Genomic DNA, 18,811 nt, shown 5'->3' with positions numbered 1-18,811 from the left:
ATGAATTAAATTCAATACAAAATTAAGGGGAACACTATTATGCACAAAAAAGCCATGCAAAAACATTAATTACAAGCACATCACAGATACCCACACATAAACACACCTCACTTTAATTCTAAATTACAACTGAAGTGCATTATTAAAATGTTACTGTATCTTGAATGTTCATTTCTTTACCTTGCCTTAAATTTTTTAATGATAAAAATTTGAGTTTTTGTTTCATATACCATTAGAGGGAACGCAAGTGAAATAAGAAAATGAAGTATTTTACATACCTTTAAATCAAGTTTAAATATCAAGCCTAAATAATCATTATTATGATTCTAAAATTGTTAATGATCTTAAAATATTTTATATTTTTCATTCCTTACTTATACAGAATATAGTTTACTTGCTATTCTGTTGAACCACTTAGGTTTGTAGCATTCTGATTTTTCAACTAGGGTTGTAGATTGGCTAATAATAATAATAATAATAATAATAATAATAATAATAAAGGGATTTTGACGAAGGAAAAATCTATTTCTGGGTGAGAGACCCAGTGAAATGCTCCCATAACATCATTTCTAAGGTAAAAACTGCTATGAATTTACCAGAGAAAAATTTGTATAGGAATGCTAGGTTGAACCCAGCTCGCTCACCTTAATAAGGTGTCGGTATAATACTGGGGCGCTGAATAAATCACAACCAGAGGCCTCGCACCATTTAGATATCTCCTGTCAACATCCCCGAACAGCGAGGTGCCGTTCAACATCCTACTACTACTAGCAATCCCACGCCAGTGACGTCCCTCCTTATAGCACCCCAGATTGGGGCCCAATCAGGGAGGGACGGGTGGGTTCACTGGGCGGCATGGGTCTCTCGCCCAGAAATAGATTTTTCCTTCGTCAAAATCCCTTTTCTGGGCTCCGACCCGTGCCGCCCAGTGAAATCGTACCAGAGAATGGGGACCCAATATGGCTAACTACCTGAAGAGAGGGAAAGAGGACAGAGCAAGACGTTGTGATTAGGACTCAGTACCTTCAGGAGGAACTATATTCCCTGCAGCTACTGTGGCAAATCTAAGAGCTTCTAAAGGTTTTAGGTAGTGGCGCTTGAAAACTTTAGAGGACTTCCAACCCGTATATTTTGAGAGCTCATCAAATTTCATATGGTGGAATAGATTAATTGAGGTAGCCACAGCTCTAATATCATGGACATGTGGGAATGATGCAGGATTAGCTTGTTTAATAAAATAAAGAATTTGTTGTCTGATTCCCTTAAGGGTAATAGTTCCTCCGTGTTCTCTAATAAATAAGGGCCCTGTGGTTGTGGTGGAGGTTCTACCTAAGTAGGCTTTTAGGGTGGTAACTGGACACGGATGGATCCCGAGGAAGTGGAACAATCTTCCAGGGAGACCACCTGTTTTGGGGGTCTTCATTTTTAGCCAGGAAAACTTTGTTAGGAGAGAGAAGAACCTCACCCGAAGAGAGAAACTCTATATGACCAGGGTCTCTAGATAAGGCTGACAATTCTGAGATTCTGGAGCCCGAGGCGAGGCTCAAAAGAAAAAATGACTTTCTTAACAATGCCATAGAGTTACAGGATTCATTTGGGGTGTCAGAGGCTAGCTTAAGAACATCGTTCAAAAACCAGGAAACTGCGCTAGGGCGAGTTGAAGGTTTTAGTCTGGCACAAGCTCTCGGAATGGATGAGAAATATGAATCCGTTAGATCAATGTCAAAACCAATATGGAAGATCTTTTTCAAGGCTGACTTGATTGTAGTAATGGTATTGGTTGCCAAGCCAGATTCAAAGAGAGTTCTGAAGAATGTCACAGTTAGGTTCATCGTCATTTTCTCAACTTGGGAATCTTTCAAGAACTTAGCTAATTTCTTGACAGCTGAGTCATATTGACGGAGAGTAGATTCACCTTTTGTCAGATTCCAGGAAAATAGTATTCAAAGGATCGATGTTTGCACCTCGTTGGGCTGCGAACTTCATGAAGTCCATAAAGTTAGGGCATTCAGTATCCTTGAGGAAGCGAACACATTGCGAGTTTGCACTGTCTTTGTTAACACCGGATTGGGAATCCGCCGGGGGCGGAGACCTAGTTCTAGCAACAAGGGGAACCAATTGCTCTTGGGCCAGTTGGGGGCTACGAGAGCCACTTGACCTTTAAAGGATCTGAGTTTGTGCAGAACTTTCAGCAGGAGGTTCACCGGAGGAAACAGATAAATCGTCTTCCAGGTATTCCAATCTAGAATCATAGAGTCTGTGGCATAAGCCTGAGGGTCCAGGTTGGGGGCTACGTAACAATATATTTTGCGATTGGATTTTGTCGCAAACAGATCCACCTGGAGATATCATCCACTGGAAAGATCGATTGTCTAGTGACCCTTCCGACTCTAGCGGAGTCGTCCAGGAAAGTAAGTCCTCTACCACATTCCGGACTCCTGCTAGATGGACTGCTGACAAGTGCCACTTGTGCATTGCCGCCATGGAGAAAAACTTCAACATGATGTGGTTTATTTGGGCTGATCTGGAGCCTCCTCTGTTGAGGCAGTGAACTATGACTGCACTGTCGAGAACCAGTCTGATATGGAGATTCCTGGCTGGATTGAGAAGTTTTAAAGTGAGGAAGACTGCCATGGCCTCTAGGACGTTGACGTGCATTTGTTGGAAGACCGGTGACCATAACCCTTGGACTTTCTTGTGTTGTAATGGAACCGACTTGGAAAGATTCTTGATCTTCGTCCAAGTCTGCAGACTTTTTCTCAGGGTTGGGGAAAGGCGAGCACGTCTGTCTCGGCGTATTGCGGTTGCTCTGGAGCGCCACACTCTGTTTACGTCCTTGAGTTTGGACCTCAGGACGATGTCTCACGGAGGCGAACTGTAAGGAACCTAGGATCCACTCTCGGCTCCTTCGGAAGGACAACTTTTCCTTGAGAAATTGTTTCGTATTCCTCGCTATCACCTTCCTTGTGGCTTTGGGGAGGCACAGCGTATGGGAGCACAGGTCCCCTTGTAGTCCCAGTCATTGAAACTTGGTCTGTGGGACCCGGCGGGATTTCTCGAGGTTGACCTGGAATCCCAGTTGCCGAAGGAAGGTGAGTACTTTGTTCGTTGCTACGCGGGAAATCTGGGCGTTGTATGACCAGATTAGTTAATCGTCTAGATAGGCTACTACCTGTGTCCCCTGAGTCCGAAGCTCTTGAATTACTGTCTCTGCTAGTTTGGTGAAGATTCTGGGTGGTATGTTGAGCTCCAATAGCATCACTTTGAATGCATAGGCTTGTTTGCCTAGCTTGAAGCCCAGAAAAGGACGAAAATGCCTTGCTATTGGAACGTGATAGTAGGCATCTGTAAGATCGATGGAGGTGGTGACGGCCCCACGGGGAAGTAAGGTCCACACCTGCGAGACGGTAAGCATATGGAATTTGTCGCAACGAGTGAAGGAATTTAAACGAGACAGGTCCCGGATTACTCTCCGTTTGTCTGAGCCTTTCTTTGGTACGCTGAACAAGCGTCCGTGAAATCTTAAGCGACGTATACTTTGGATTGCATTCTTTAGTAGCAGATCTTTTGTGAAGGAACGTAGTTCTTCCGTGGACTGAGACCGGTTGAACCACTTGCAGAGGTTGCCTGAATTGGGAAGATTGGAAGGGCCTCAATCTCTTCCTACCTCGAATTGGAGTACTAGTAGGCTCATATCTCCTCTTTGAAACCAGGCCCCACCTAACCTTGAGATTTTTGGTTGGCTCTAGCTGCCTCACTAAGGACCGAGTTAACTAAGTCCCTTGGGAAAAGATCCGGGCCCCAGACTGGAGCTTTGATGAGCCTATTAGGTTCGTCCCTAATCGTGGCTTCGGATAGAACGTGTCGTCGACAATGGGTCCTGGCATTTGCAAAATCATAGGCGTCAGCCATAAAGTTTTGCAAAAGTGACTTAGTGAGGACCTTAAGGAGGTCCTCCTCGGTGTAAGTGGCGACAGTCAATTCAGAAAGGACAACTGAATTAAGGGATCTGCTGAATCTACACCTCGACTCATATTCCAATTTAATGAGAGACTCCGGGAGTTTGGGAAGCCGTTTGCTGAACTGCGTCGAGGCACAGTCCGGACTCAACTTACCTACCAAGAAGGTAGCTGGGGCGTTCCGCCAACATTCACTGTCTCCCGGAAAGAGAAGGGAGGGTAAGTCGGTCTCCCTGAGGTGAGGTAAAGGCTTCTCTTCCTTGATAGCCTGAAAGACCGTCTCTATGATCTTGGTCGCACATGGGGTAGGGGTCTGGTCGTCGGCCACAAACATAGTATATGAACTTTTGTAGGTCGTAATCATAGTGTTGAAGCAATCCCACTCATCGAACACGCGGACCAAGACAGACTGTGCCTGTTCTTTAGGAAAATTAACAGTTTCCTTTGGGACCTTATCCAATCGAATCAGAGCCTCTTCCGTGAGGCGAGCGTAGCCGGGGAAGGGGAATTCAAGACCCGGCGGGTAGAATTCATAATCCGCAAGACGCCGGCTACCGAAACCTCCGATTGACAAAATACCCTCCGAGAAGGGGGCATGCAATGCCAACCTCCAAGGGTTATTCTTATTGAAAGGAGGAAGCTTGGAGGCGTCGGGGATGGGGTATTGCTGTTGTGGCGGTGGCAACCCCGAGCGCATGAGTCCCTGAACTAGGCTCTCCATAGAAGCTATTCTCTTGTGATTGCTGCGTATGAGACGATAGTATCGACTCAAAACGAGCAAACATCTTCTCAGAAAAATCCACCGGGTTAGATGATTCCGCCGGGGGGGGGGAACAGGTGCCGGAACGGAGACTACTCCGTGAGAGGTTGAAGGCACAGCAATTGGGTCTTGAGAGACTCTGGTGGAGGAAGATTTAGCCTTCGAAGCTGATGATTTCGAAGACCTGTGGTCTTTGGAAGACTTGTGGGTCGTATATAAAGTCTTACGATGAGCCTCCACCTTGGGGATAACAGGCCGGGGACTGAAACCAGTCCCGGTTGTCCCCGGAAAACCTCGAAAAGAAGAGTGTTCTGAAGTAGAAGAGAAAGCCGGGCTAGGGATAGGAATCTTAGCCCGGGAACCACCTGACTCACCTACGTCCCTACCTGCGTCGGGATCGTCAAGAGCCATGGGTTCCACATCGAGGTTGAGGGTAGAGACGTCCTCAGTTAGGGTGCCGCCCGTCTCTTCTTGGTCCGGGGCCAGAAGAAGGGATTCGAACCTCTCGATGATGGGATCCGCCAACTCTTTGGGGACCACAGCTGAAGTTTTAGCATGGGGGTAGAGACGGGAACACCATTCCTCAGAGAGGATATAAGGCTGTTTGGCCTTCACGTTGCGGGTGAACCCGTCAATCCAGATCTTGAGGGTAGCCCGAGCTGTATCTTTCTCAAGTTGGGGGCACTGAAAGAGAACAGACTATTAGCGAGGGATATTTGTGCCAAAGAAAAGTGAAGAAGTCCAAGGACTTCGTAGACACGAAGTGAAAGGCATGCGGGAAGTCCAGAGGACTAGTGGCCTTAAAATTAATAATGTTTGAAATTAATCGTAACTCCCTACAAGTCTGTAACAATGAAAATGCACTCACCGAGTCAGATGTTAGAGTGGAGGTCATTGTGTAGCAGACTACACAATTGTCTGGATGCCAAACAGCTAAGTCATCCACTCAGACAGAACAGTGGGCGTGTGAGCGACACACGTCATGGCCGCAGGGTTGATAGATGACAGCGGCATATGCCGTCATTGCACAGTGTTCAGTTTGTAAAATAAAAGATACATGAGTATCTCAAAGGAAAGCAAATTAGGGGCCCGGAGGCCCCGGTGCTTAAAATATACATATATATATATATATATATATATATATATATATATATATATATATATATATATATATATATATATATCACTATAATGATAAAAATGTTTTATATATAATCATCAGGAATCCTGAATGAAAGCAAATAGGGGCTCGGGGGCCCCGGATGCTTAAATTATAGCAATATCATGATAAAAGATTTACATATCAATATCATGATAAAAATGTTTTATATATATATAAATCAGGAGTCCTGAATGAAAGCAAATTATATATATCACTATCATGATAAAAATGTTTTATATATAATCATCAGGAATTCTGAATGAAAGCAAATAGGGGCTCGGGGCCCCGGATGCTTAAATTATAGCAATATCATGATAAAAGATTTACATATCAATATCATGATAAAAATGTTTTATATATATATATAAATCAGGAGTCCTGAATGAAAGCAAATTAGGCTATATATATCACTAACATGATAAAAATGTTTTATATATAATCATCAGGAATTCTGAATGAAAGCAAATAGGGGCTCGGGGCCCCGGATGCTTAAATTATAGCAATATCATGATAAAAGATTTACATATCAATATCATGATAAAAATGTTTTATATATATATAAATCAGGAGTCCTGAATGAAAGCAAATTATATATATCACTATCATGATAAAAATGTTTTATATATAATCATCAGGAATCCTGAATGAAAGCAAATAGGGGCTCGGGGCCCCGGATGCTTAAATTATAGCAATATCATGATAAAAGATTTACATATCAATATCATGATAAAAATGTTATATATATATATATATATATATATATATATATATATATATATATATATATATATATATATATATATTCATCAGGAGTCCTGAATGAAAGCAAATAGGGGCTCGGGGCCCCGGGTGCTTAAATGATATCAATATCATGATAAAAGATTTATATATCAATATCATGATAAAAATGTTTTCTATATATACATTAGGAATCCTGAAGGAAAGCAAATAGGGGCTCGGGGGCCCCGGGTGCTTAAATGATATCAATATCATGATAAAAGATTTATATATCAATATCATGATAAAAATGTTTTATATACGTACAGTCTGTAAGACAAAAGATACATGAGTATCTTAAATGAAAGCAAATTAGGCGGAGCTTAAATATCTACGTATATATATGTCAATATCATGATAAAAATCTTTTATATATAGCCATAAAGTATATTGAATGTAAGCAAATTCGGGACCCGGGGGGGTCCGGATTGCTTAAATATCAATATCAAAATAACAGATCTATTTTGATTGTAAAAAGGAATTGAAATTAAGTCAGACCGTAACCGTGATCATATCAAAAGAGGGAAGGGAAGGTCGAGAACAAGGATCGTACATATAATATATATATGTGACTAATATATAAAGTTAATCCAAGCAAGAATGAGTAACGTTGGCTCCGGAGGCGCAACTAAACAACTCGACCGGATGGTAATGTATAAAAGCTACTTCCGGGGATCCTGTAATGAAAGTTTATATATATATATATATATATATATATATATATATATATATATATATATATATATATATATATATATATATATATATATCTATATGAGGTCCATGAGGTGCGTGACACTAGAGGGGGGAAGGGATCTTTAATGGGTCCGTGACGTGCGGGACCGAGGGAGTAGCACGTACAAAACTTAAAAAATGATATAACATGACAAGGTACCACGGACCGAGCAGAAAACTTCCCGCCGATCATTGGCCAAACGAGCGACGGAAAGAAAACGACTACGACCGGGTAGAGTAGTGAAAAGAGTAAGTAATGTACGTTAATGTATAATAATAGTAAGCCTCACAGATCAACGGGAACCGCCCGTGCAAAGAAAGCGGATGCCCCCGGGAGGGGTACATAGCGTCATAAAGTGACTCAAACTCGATCGGGAGAGAGAGAGGGAGGGAAGCCTGGGGTGGGGTATCGGCGGGAGGGAGGCTAGGAGTGGGGCGATAGCAGGTATACCAACCTGCCAGACCCACGATGATATGATCACGCGGAAAGACTAATAACACTATAAAACATAACACATGGTAAAATAAGATAGGAAGGCATGCTGGATGATAATAATAATAAAATTAACTATACATCAATCGTAAAACAAACGAGAGAGCGAACATGAGACTGGAGAAAACCCAAGCCTGACTGCGACAGGGCTACCAACATAACACAGAGTCAGTGAAGTGCTAATAAAATAAAAACTAATATGTAATCTCTGACTCATGAAAGCCCCTCAAGCTAATGCAATCAAACGAATGACGTTAAAATGATAAGCAAGTCCGTGGCGTGCGAACGTAAATAATCCAAGTAATAACATAGTGGAAAAGAACGCCCGAAGGCGATCAGGCATGCCAACCTACCGATAATACGCACACGTATATGTAATAACTGTTATCATAATAACAGGACGATATAAAAATTAATACGGTGTGTGAACCGTGGATACCCATAAAGTTCATAACGAGAAACAATCAGTATGGAGGACTCATTGAAAATTGTTAAGAACGAACGAGAGAGAGATAGGAGGGGGCCGGGCACCATGAAAGACCCACGCGGGGTCGTGAAAAAAAAAAAAAAAGCCGTATAATATAAGCAAAAAAAGGGTAAGGCCCTCTCCAAAATCTCAAAACTCATAGATCTGGTACTTAACTTAGATGGAGTGACAGTGGAGTCCGACATCTTGAGGTAAATCCAGAAAAAACCAGCGAAATTCACACACAAGGCAAAACACGGCTAGAAAGTTGCGTCCTATTAAAGGAGAGACGTCACTGGCGTGGGATTGCTAGTAGTAGTAGGATGTTGAACGGCACCTCGCTGTTCGGGGATGTTGACAGGAGATATCTAAATGGTGCGAGGCCTCTGGTTGTGATTTATTCAGCGCCCCAGTATTATACCGACACCTTATTAAGGTGAGTGAGCTGGATTCAACCTAGCATTCCTATACAAATTTTTCTCTGGTAAATTCATAGCAGTTTTTACCTTAGAAATGATGTTAAAGGAGCATTTCACTGGGCGGCACGGGTCGGAGCCCAGAAATAATATTAAAACACATTACTGTACATTGTCCTATCATGTTATTCAAGTATCTTTCAATCGCATTACTATTCGGAAGATCTAACCTTCCTTACCCACCAACACTTCCTGCATTGAGAACACTTCTCACAGTGAAAACTAGATTTACAATATACTGTATTTCTTTACAAACAAAAAATCTTTGCCCTAGCATCAATCAACCCTTTTGGAGATAGTATGTGTACTTTCAGATGGGTAATTATCATAATTTAACTTATTTGTTATTTGAACGAACATAATTAAAATACATTTCGTATTTTCAAATGCCTTATCCTTGGTTCCAGACTCTTTTTCTTCCGTGCAAAGTGGTCTCACATAATTTTGGAAATGATCTTTGAATTTTGATACCTGGAATAAGGATACTATACATAAAAAATTAAAGGACTCAGGACATTACAAGCCCTGAACACAAAAATCAGTGGCATAAAATAAGAGAGAAAAAATACAGAACTATTTTGATGCATTTATCCATAATACTGTACTGTACGTACTAGGAAAATAATGGTTAAATCTAAGAATAATTTCTATAATGTTTGAGGGCTGATACTATTTATTTCTTCAAGTATATTACATATCAGTTAAGAAGCTTTGGTGGGTTTATAGTTTTTAGGCATCCTGGATTTTATTCTAGTATTCCTATTTCTTGCATGGATGCTCTAAGCATACATGGATTAAATGAGTGAGACCAAGTCATATCTTTGCACAGCTAACCACAGAATACACAACCCACCTCTCATAATGTATTGTTACTTATCACATATGGTGTGTAAAAGAAAAAATATAAATTTAAGATTATATTTTGTTTGGTAGAATTTTCCATAAGCTATTTGAAGCTACAAAGTTTTTTCCTGAAATTAGTCTACATGATCTTCAGAAAGCTTTGGTTCCACAGGCAATTTAAAACCTAGTACAGTAACTTCCTTTAGAAGCTATCTAAGAAGTCAGTTGTTTCCTCCAAGTGATTGTGGTAAGGGCCATTCCCTGAAGGCGATTCAGTGAAGTGAACCAATGAAATAATTTTTGTGAAGTTCTCTTATTGTGCTTTTGTTTTGTTTAAGGATGGTTGTGGGTTGTGTATGATCCTACACCTGCATAGAATCCCATATTGATCCATGGTGTTTCAACAGAGAAGAATTATTTTTACTGAAGCTCTTAATTTAGTGATACTTGAGCCCCTATGGATGTTGGCTGTTGTTACTGGAAAAATTTTTTTTTTATCCTAACCAAGCCCTTACCTGTAATTGAATATTCAGCAAATACTCTTTTGGTTATTAATCTAATCAGTGACAGCATTCAGTGAATAGCAAACTTTTTGACAATGGAATTCAGCAATATTTTTTACTTGATGTTTTTTTACAAGATTGAAGGTGTCGAAGATTATTTTAGCTTTTGATTGGATGGGAGATATTCTCTCAGTTTCAAACGTTTGATATGATGATCTTTTTTTAATGGGTTTGTTGGTTATGACTAGTGTTGGTTACTAATGTAAGTCAATATTTGTCTAGAGTGAGTTCACGCTTTTGTATTAAAGCTTAAATTTTTAAAGACTATTTTTCCTCTTATTTTCTTGTTTGCAGTGGTATTAAAGTGCTAATATTAGAAAGAGGGGATAAAAAACTACAACGTAAAAGAACAAAATTATTGAATTACAAAATTCTCAAACAATGCACTTTTAATTTTCAATATTTTCACGGGAATAACTGATAGAAATAATTCTACGATGAAAAAAGCTGAAACAAATTAAAATTGAATATTTGTTCAGTCATGAGAGGAGGACTGGCTAAAAAATAAATTAAAAATTGGTTATTTAACACCAACCCAGTAGAATCATTCCTTCCAACACAGCTTGGTTTGACAGTGTCCTTCCATCTGTCTCTAGTCCTTTTAGCTCTTCCTCTGTTTCTAACTTAGAAAGCAGCTGTAACCTTCAGCCATTCACGATGGCTTTATAATTATTTGTTCATCTATTAATACTCTAAAAACTTTCCATCTTTTTTCATTTTTTTACCTCTCCATTTTCAAGTATTACAGATCTCTTTGATACAGGCATAAAGCCATTCATCACACTTACCTATAAAACATTTATTAGCTTAGCAAGTGCTCAGAATATAGTTTCAATAAAGGAATGAAGTCATGCATTACACCTACCAATAAAATATTTATTAGATTAGAAAGAGCTCAAAACCTAAGTAAATCTTTATGCACAAAGACCATGAGAGAAGTGTACATTAAAAGCCCTCATGGAGGCAGCAGCATAAAAACTTAAAATTCATGGTAAATACTCACTCTAACAAAAGAAAGTTTGCAAGTTAAGCCTTTGTTTGGGTTTCTGATGATCATCTCACCATATTGATCAACCCAACGCTGACCTCCTCCAAATAAATTGTGGACACACGTTGTAACCTTGTTCCACTCATAATGATCCTCCTTTTCCGAGTCATTTTTCTCTCGAAGAATCAGGTGGACTTTTCCTTGATAAAGAAAAGAAGGAAAATTATCAAATATCACACAAACTTTGTATTAATTGGCAATTTTAAGAAAATTGTTTTCTAATAGTTTAACGGGCACAATTCAGCCTTATTAAAACATTGTTATTTTGGGTTACTTCAAAATCCTACAACATTTTTATTTCGCAACTGATCATTTCCATTGAAAAACCACTTAAAAGAGAATTTTATGAACCATAAGTTGTACATTAGAAATATTCTTAGCATTTATATTTTTATATGCATTATCTTATATGTTTATAGAAGTCACTTTCAAAGATGGCCATTTTTCCAATGGAAATTTTTCATTTTCTTCAAAAAGTTAATGCACATATTTTAGGCTATAAAATTCCTAAAAAATTGATCAATATAAAAAAGTAGAATTTTTTTTCTTTAACCCTTTTACCCCCAGGCTATTTGGAAATTTCCAACCCTTAACCCCCAAGGGGTTATTTTTTTTTTCCCAGCACATTTTGCAGTATATTTTTTTTTTAAATTGCTCTAACAGCCTTAATTTTTGTCATAGAGAGGTCAGGTTGGTCTCATTCTCTTGGAAAATGCCTGAATTTTCTAAAAAAAATTATGAAAAATATGAAAAAAAAAATTTTTATAGCATATTTTTGCAAGGACGTACCGGTACGTCCATGGGGGTGAAGGGATGGCTTTTGTGAAACATACCAGTACGTCCTTTGGGGGTAAAAGGGATAAAATTCCAAGTTTTGAGAAATGGTGCTTCAAAGTTTTTTGTAGAAGTTGCTTGAGTATACTTTAGTAAGCATATGAATGGGATTTTAGCAATCATTTTCCTCACCACTGGGGATCAAAAGGACATAATCATCATATTTTAGGGTTACTTATTAGGAACTGTTGAGCCCCTTCCCTCAAATCCTGAAATAACTTTGCTACATGTACCAAAAATGCCCACACGAGTTAAGCATTGCTAACCTAATATATTCTCTTCTACATATTTTCTCTACAAAATTTCAAGTTTTAGGCATACTGTACTTAGTTATTGTCTCTGACACTTTATGCATCTTTCAGCAGAAGTATAACATAAAAATTGTAAATATAAATTCGAGCAGACAAGAAATATCACAAATTTTAAGTAATTTGTATTTTTCCTAACAGTACTTACCTTAAACTACTTTCTTAGGAGTATCTGGGATCTCCTCCCACCCGACCAGAATTTTGTATAGTTTACCCTACTCCCGTTTTCTATGCGGGGCATCTCTGGCGGAGTGATACGCGCCCAGAGACAACCCGGGGTCAGAGAGCATGCTTGCTCAGGTCTCGCTCTCCAGTAAGTTTTGTCAGATAGGTTTCTATTAAGTCCTGTAAGGCACTTGGGGTAGGATGGGCGGGCCATAACCCAAAAGTAGTTCGAGGTAAGTACTGTTAGGAAAAATACAAATTACTTAAAATTTGTGATTTGTTCCAACACGATGTACTTACCTCAAACTACTTTCTTAGGAGACTTATACCTTAGGAGGTGGGAGTGTACCACAGGACCCAGAGACTGTGATAGGGAGAGAAAGAGGGGAGAACCTAGATAGGAGGCTAGGTTCTGGTGACCCTTCAAGAGAAAACATGAGAAAATAGGGAAAACTACCCAAAAAACTATCTTAGTGTCTAAGTAACTCACCTCTGTAAAATTCTTCGGAGACGTATCCATTCACTGACGATGTATGTCCTGGCAGTCAAAGGGTTTTAGTGTCATTTCAGGAAGGGTAATAAGGGAACAGGGGGGTAAGGAAGGAACCTGTGTCTCTTGGACTTACAGCACGTGGTTACCCTGGGGCTACACCTTTAAATCTTTTGAAGCGCTGAAATGACAGGACCGAGAGAGAATCTGTCCAAGGACCTCCTCGAAGATTCCTTCAAGTAGTAAGCTGTGAAGGTTGACTGATTGGTCCAAGTACCCGCCCGTAGGATTTGGCCGACTGCCATGTTTATTTCAAAGGCCAACGAAGTACTCAGCCCTCTGATGTTATGGGGTCTAGGGTTACCCGGAATAGGCATCCCTGCACTACTGTAGGCCCTCATGATATCCTTGTCATAGCCAGAAGGAGATCGTGTTTTTGGAGACTGGTTTCTTCACTAAACCTGAAGAAACGAACAGATTCTTGATTTCGGGTCTAAGCCTGACTGTCCTCTCCAAGTACTTCCGTACTGCTCTGACAGGGCACAGCCGCAAGTCCTTCGGGTTGCCTGTACGTGGAATTGCCGGTACCGAGAAGCCTTCGAACTTGGGGTCCCAGACTGCAGGGTTCTGGGTCTTGGCCATGAAGGATGGTACGAACTTGAAGGTAGCTTCACGCCATCCCTTCGAGTGTGACACCTCGTATGAGAGTCCATGTAGCTCCCCTACCCATTTTGCTGATGCCAGTGCTAACAGAAAAACTGTCTTGAGGGTGAGCTCCTTGTCTAAGAAGTCCTTCAGGGGTTCGAAGGAAGGTTCCGTCAACATCTTCAGGACCCTAGCTACGTCCCATTGGGGCACTCTAACCGCTTGAGGATGGCATAATTGCTCGAAGCTCTTGATGAGCATCGAGATGTGTCTGGAGGAACCTAGGTCGATGCCCTTCAGGAGGAAGACCTGTCCTAGGGTGGCTCGGACTCCTTTAATGGCGGGAATAGACATCTTTACCTCGTCCCTGAGATAGACTAAGAAGTCAGCTATCTCCGGGATGGAGGCTTTCAACGGCTTGATGTTCTTTGCGACGCACCACTTTGTGAAGGTCGCCCATTTAGCCTGGTACACCGCAGCTGACGACCGTCTCAGGTAACCCGACATCCTCATTGCGGTCTACGCCGAATACCCTTCCTTCCTCAGGAGACGCTCGATAACGTCCACGCGTGAAGGCAGAGGGACCGAGGGTTTTCGTGGAACCTTTGAAAGTGTGGTTGCTGGAGAAGGTCTGACCTGTCTGGAAGGGGCCAAGGTGGAAGACGCGCCAGTTCCTTTAGATCCGCGAACCACTCTCTCTCCGGCCACCAGGATGCTACCAAAGTCATCCACAGGTTGTCCGCTCTCCTCACCCTGTTGAGGACTTGTCTGAGCATTCCGAAGGGAGGGAAGGCGTACACGTCGAGGTTGTCCCAAGGATGCTGGAAGGCATCCTCGAACGCCACTCCTGGGTCTGGCACAGGAGAACAAAACACGGGGAGCTGTGCGTTCAGTCTGGTGGCGAAGAGGTCTATTACTGGCGAGCCCCATTTCTGAATCAGAGTCTTGGCCACTTCTGGGTGCAGGGACCACTCGGACCCCACCACTTGACCCATTCTGCTGAGGCCGTCGGCCAGGATGTTCCTCTTCCCTGGAATGAACCTGGCCGAGATCTTGATCTGCTCCCTTTCGGCCCATTCCAGGAACTACAACGTGAGGCTGCACAACTCCCTTGATTTTAGTCCTCCTTGCTTCTTTATGTAGGCCACCACCGTGGCGTTGTCGCACATCAGTGCCACGGTGTTTCCCCGGAGCTTCTGAATGAACTCTAGACATGCCCTTTGCACTGCCATCATTTCCAGCACATTGATGTGCAGGTTCTTCTCCTCGGTTCCCCACCTTCCTCTCGCTGTGCTGTCAAGGAGATGAGCACCCCAACCCTCCTTTGATGCGTCCGTGAACAGGAGCAACTCCGGAGGATCGGCCGCGAAGGGCATCCCCTTGAGAGTGTTTGAAGTGTCGTGCCACCACTCGAGGACCTCCTTCGTTTCCGGGGACATCGGAACCACCTTGTGTGGGGTCTCTCTGGTTCCAGCCCTCCTTCAGATTCCACTGTACACCCCTGAGTTTGAGTCTCCCCGGTCGGACTAGCTTCTCCAATGACACCAGGTGTCCTATTAGTCTCTGCCAGTCCTTGGCTCTCCTGGGCTGAGCCGACAGGAAGGGCCATAGGATCTGACTCAGGTTGTCCAGTCTTTCCGCGAAAGGGAATGCTCTTGCCAACTGGGAGTCCAGGACCATCCCGAGGTAGGTCATCCTGGTGGAGGGTATCAATTGGGACTTCTTCAGGTTGATGGTGATACCCAGGACGTTGCAGAACTGTAGGAGCTTTGCACCTTGCCCCCTCAGTGTTTCCTCTGAGGCTGAAAGCAACAACTAGTCGTCCAGGTACCGAATCAGGCGGATGCCCTGTTCGTGCGCCCAGGCTGAGACTGTCGTGAAGATCCTCGTGAAAACCTGAGGGGCTGTGGACAGACCGAAGCAAAGGGTCTTGAACTGCAACGTTTGGGTACCCCATTTCACCCTTAGGTACTTTCTGCTGGAGGGGTGGACAGGGACCTGGAAGTATGCATCTTTGAGGTCTATGGACATCATGAAGTCTCCTTCTCTCAAGGGCGCTAGGACTGACTTCGGAGTGTCCATCTTGAAGTCTGTCTTGCACACGAACCTGTTGAGGGCTGAGAGGTCTATGACCGGTCTCCAGCCCCCCCCCCTCCCCCCCGCTTTCTCCACCAGGAATCGTCTGCTGTAGAACCCTGGACCTGGGTCCTTGACTGGTTCCATTGCCCCTTTCGCTAGCATAGCAGAGACCTCTTCTTGTAGGGCCGTCCTTCTCAAGGGGTTCTTCGGTGCCAACCATTCCGCCTGTACCCTTCTTTCAGGACTATCATGGTCCACAGGTCCGATCCGTGGTCCCGCCATGCTTGCCAAGAATGTTTGAGGCATCTCCCCACCTGAGGCTTCGGCAGGAGTAGGGGGCCTCTCTCCCTATCTCCTTCGAGAGGCGCGGCCCGATCGACCTCTTCTGGCGGCTGAATAGGAGGGCCTAAATGCTGACTGCGCAGCCGACGTTCCCCTACGGGAGGGCTGCGAGGGTTGCTGCCAGGATGCAGAAGGGGCGTCCCTCCTGGGCTAGTTAGGTGAGGCGTGAAGAGGGAGAGAGACGTCAGACGGAGCTCTGCTATGGGTAGGTCTTCTTGCTGGCGGGGGCCTGGGTTCCGCCACACCCTTTAGTTTCCTCACCCTCTCCACCGTCTCTTCCACTTCCTTCAGGGGGAAAATCGACTCGTCCCACAGTGGAAGGCTCCTCAGGGACCTCGCTTCCCTGTCGGGGAGCCTCCTTAGAAGCCTGCTGAGCATTGTCTCTCTCTTCCTCAGAATCCAGTTGGCGGTTTGCATTATCGACTGATGGGAAAGGAACTTCAGGGCCTTACCTCCCGAGCTAATCAGCTCCTTCAGCAAGGCCTGATTTTCCGGAATTGCGAAATCATGTGCGGACTGGAATCCTACCAATCCAGCCACAATGATACGTGGATCAAGTCCCTAGACAGCTCCTCCATCATGGCAGTCTCCGCGGGGGAGAAACAAACCGGTGCCGTGGTAGCTCTCTCCTCCGCTGCACCCTGTCCCAAGATGGCGACTGCTGGTTCTACTGCGCAGGCCCCCGCGCGGTGTCCTTCAGGGAGGAAGAACCGGGACTGCGTCTTCAGGCCCTGGAGTAGTCTAGACGTGCTCTGGTTCTTGGGGGCTTCAGCATAGTTGGCCACGACCTTGCTAACGTGCGCCAATCCCAGCTTCACATCCCTTGCCAAAGGGCTAGCGAGGGCCTCTGCTGCACACGCGCATCCACCAATCTGTTGAGGCTCAAGAGCCAGACCTCGTCAGTAGAGAGCTCAGGTTCGTCCAGCCTATGGTGCTGCCGGATGAGGCCTATCACCCTCCAGTATGCGGAAACCTCCGCTGGCGAACCTTCTTCTCTGTCTTCTACCTTCTCTGATGGGGGCCTCAGTTCTCGTGACGAAGGACCTCCGACGGGGGGAGCCGCACGGGGAGGAGGCATCCTCCTGGAGTGGTCCAGTTCCTTCGCTTCAGGTAGTAGGACGGGCATCGCCGCTGGAACGGAGGACTCCGTCCTGGTCCTATCTCTTCTTCCGACGGACCATGGGTCTGCGGGCTTGCCCGTCGAGGAAAGGTGTTTCTCCCGTTCTGGATGACTCATCGACGATCTAGAGGCCGGGACGCGGCTGCCAGACCGAAGGGGCAACTCTCCCCGCTGGGCGGGTGGAGTCGGAACCTTCGCGGACTTATGCCTGTCCCTTGGTGCCTGATGAGACGAGTCCCTCCGCCAGTCATACCTCCTTTCGTCGACAAAGCCAACAGGTGAGCGGGGCCTGGGACGCCATCCCGAGGTGCCCGTGAATGCTGCAACCCCCAGGAGTTGGCTACGAGGAATGGAGACTTGTACCCATTCCTCTTCTGGCGAAAGACTTCTCCTGAACTTCCTCCTGGGGGACCTGGAACGTCTCCTCCCGTGGCGAGAGCATGAATGGGAGCGCGATCGAGATCTTCTTCTGCGGGAGCTATCTCGTCGTCTCCTATGGTCCCTCGGGGCTCCGTCTTCTGACGAGTAAGAGTAGGCCTCTACCGAGGAGCCCGAAGACCTGTAGGACCTCGTTGGAGGGGCTGAGACTTGCCGTGTTGCTGGTGGTTCTGCATGGGGTTCGGCCGGCGAAGAAGGCTCCATGAAGTCCGCTGGGAACGTAGCTGAAGGCGTTGGAGGGGAGCGGGGGAGCTCCTCGCTAGGGAACCAGTTCTCAAAGTCCTCTTCTGTCCTCGGGCGATCTGAAGGGCGTCTTCGGAGGCGCCCACCCGAGGGCGTCTGATGGCGGCGAGTCGTCCTTCTCGGTGGCACCCTCGGCTGCTGACGCACCTGAAAAACCTGCCCACATCGGATCGTCCGAAGAGACGGGACCTGCTTTCACCAGGGCTCCGTCCTCCGGATACACACCTGGCCCCCCTCAGGCCCCCCACTTGCCTGGACCGAAGACATAATCCCACTGTCCGGTAAATCAGACTCCTGGGGAAGGGCCACAGGCTGCTTCCCCGCAACAGACTTACCTCGACCCCTACTCTGGGTAGGGGAAGACGGCAGAGAGACTCTGACCGACAGGACGCCGGGCGAAGTGAGGGGCGAAGAGATGCTGGACTTTCTAGGGCACCGACGAGAGGTCTTCTTCTTCTTAGTGCCATACCGCACCCACTGCACTTCATTCCAGGACTCGCACTCCGGACATGTGGCGGAAGGGGAACACACACTGCCCCTACACGACGAACACAAGAGTGCGGGTCAACTTCGTGCTTAGAGAGGAAAGCGCCACACGATTTTCCGGCCACAGGCCCAGGGCAACGACAGGGATGCTCCATAACGCACTGGTAATACACCACAAGACACAGGAACACAGAGGGAAAGGATAGGGAAACACACAAAGGGACCACGTGCGGATCACGTGAGACACAAAGGGTCGCACTGGGTTAAGAGAGAGCGTCGGGGTGTTAACGCCGATACGACCAGAAACTTACTGGAGAGCGAGACCTGAGCAAGCATGCTCTCTGACCCCGGGTCGTCTCTGGGCGCGTATCACTCCGCC

The 18,811-nt window shown here is 44.8% G+C and overlaps 1 protein-coding gene across 5 annotated transcripts in view; it reads right to left on the bottom strand.

The window, feature by feature from the left end:
* Positions 1–18,811, bottom strand: part of LOC137649613 (oxysterol-binding protein-related protein 3-like) — a 304,712-nt gene that overhangs the window by 30,768 nt on the left and 255,133 nt on the right. For all 5 annotated transcript variants that reach the window (XM_068382594.1, XM_068382611.1, XM_068382620.1 and 2 more), the window contains one exon: positions 11,238–11,422. In XM_068382594.1, the coding sequence (XP_068238695.1) occupies positions 11,238–11,422 (185 nt within the window). The remainder of the gene's footprint in view (positions 1–11,237; positions 11,423–18,811) is intronic.

This window comes from Palaemon carinicauda, chromosome 1, assembly GCF_036898095.1.
Source record: "Palaemon carinicauda isolate YSFRI2023 chromosome 1, ASM3689809v2, whole genome shotgun sequence".
Classification (NCBI taxonomy): Eukaryota; Metazoa; Arthropoda; class Malacostraca; order Decapoda; family Palaemonidae; genus Palaemon; species Palaemon carinicauda.
Note: the sequence above shows the minus strand (reverse complement) of the source record. Positions and strands in the feature narration are given on the sequence as shown.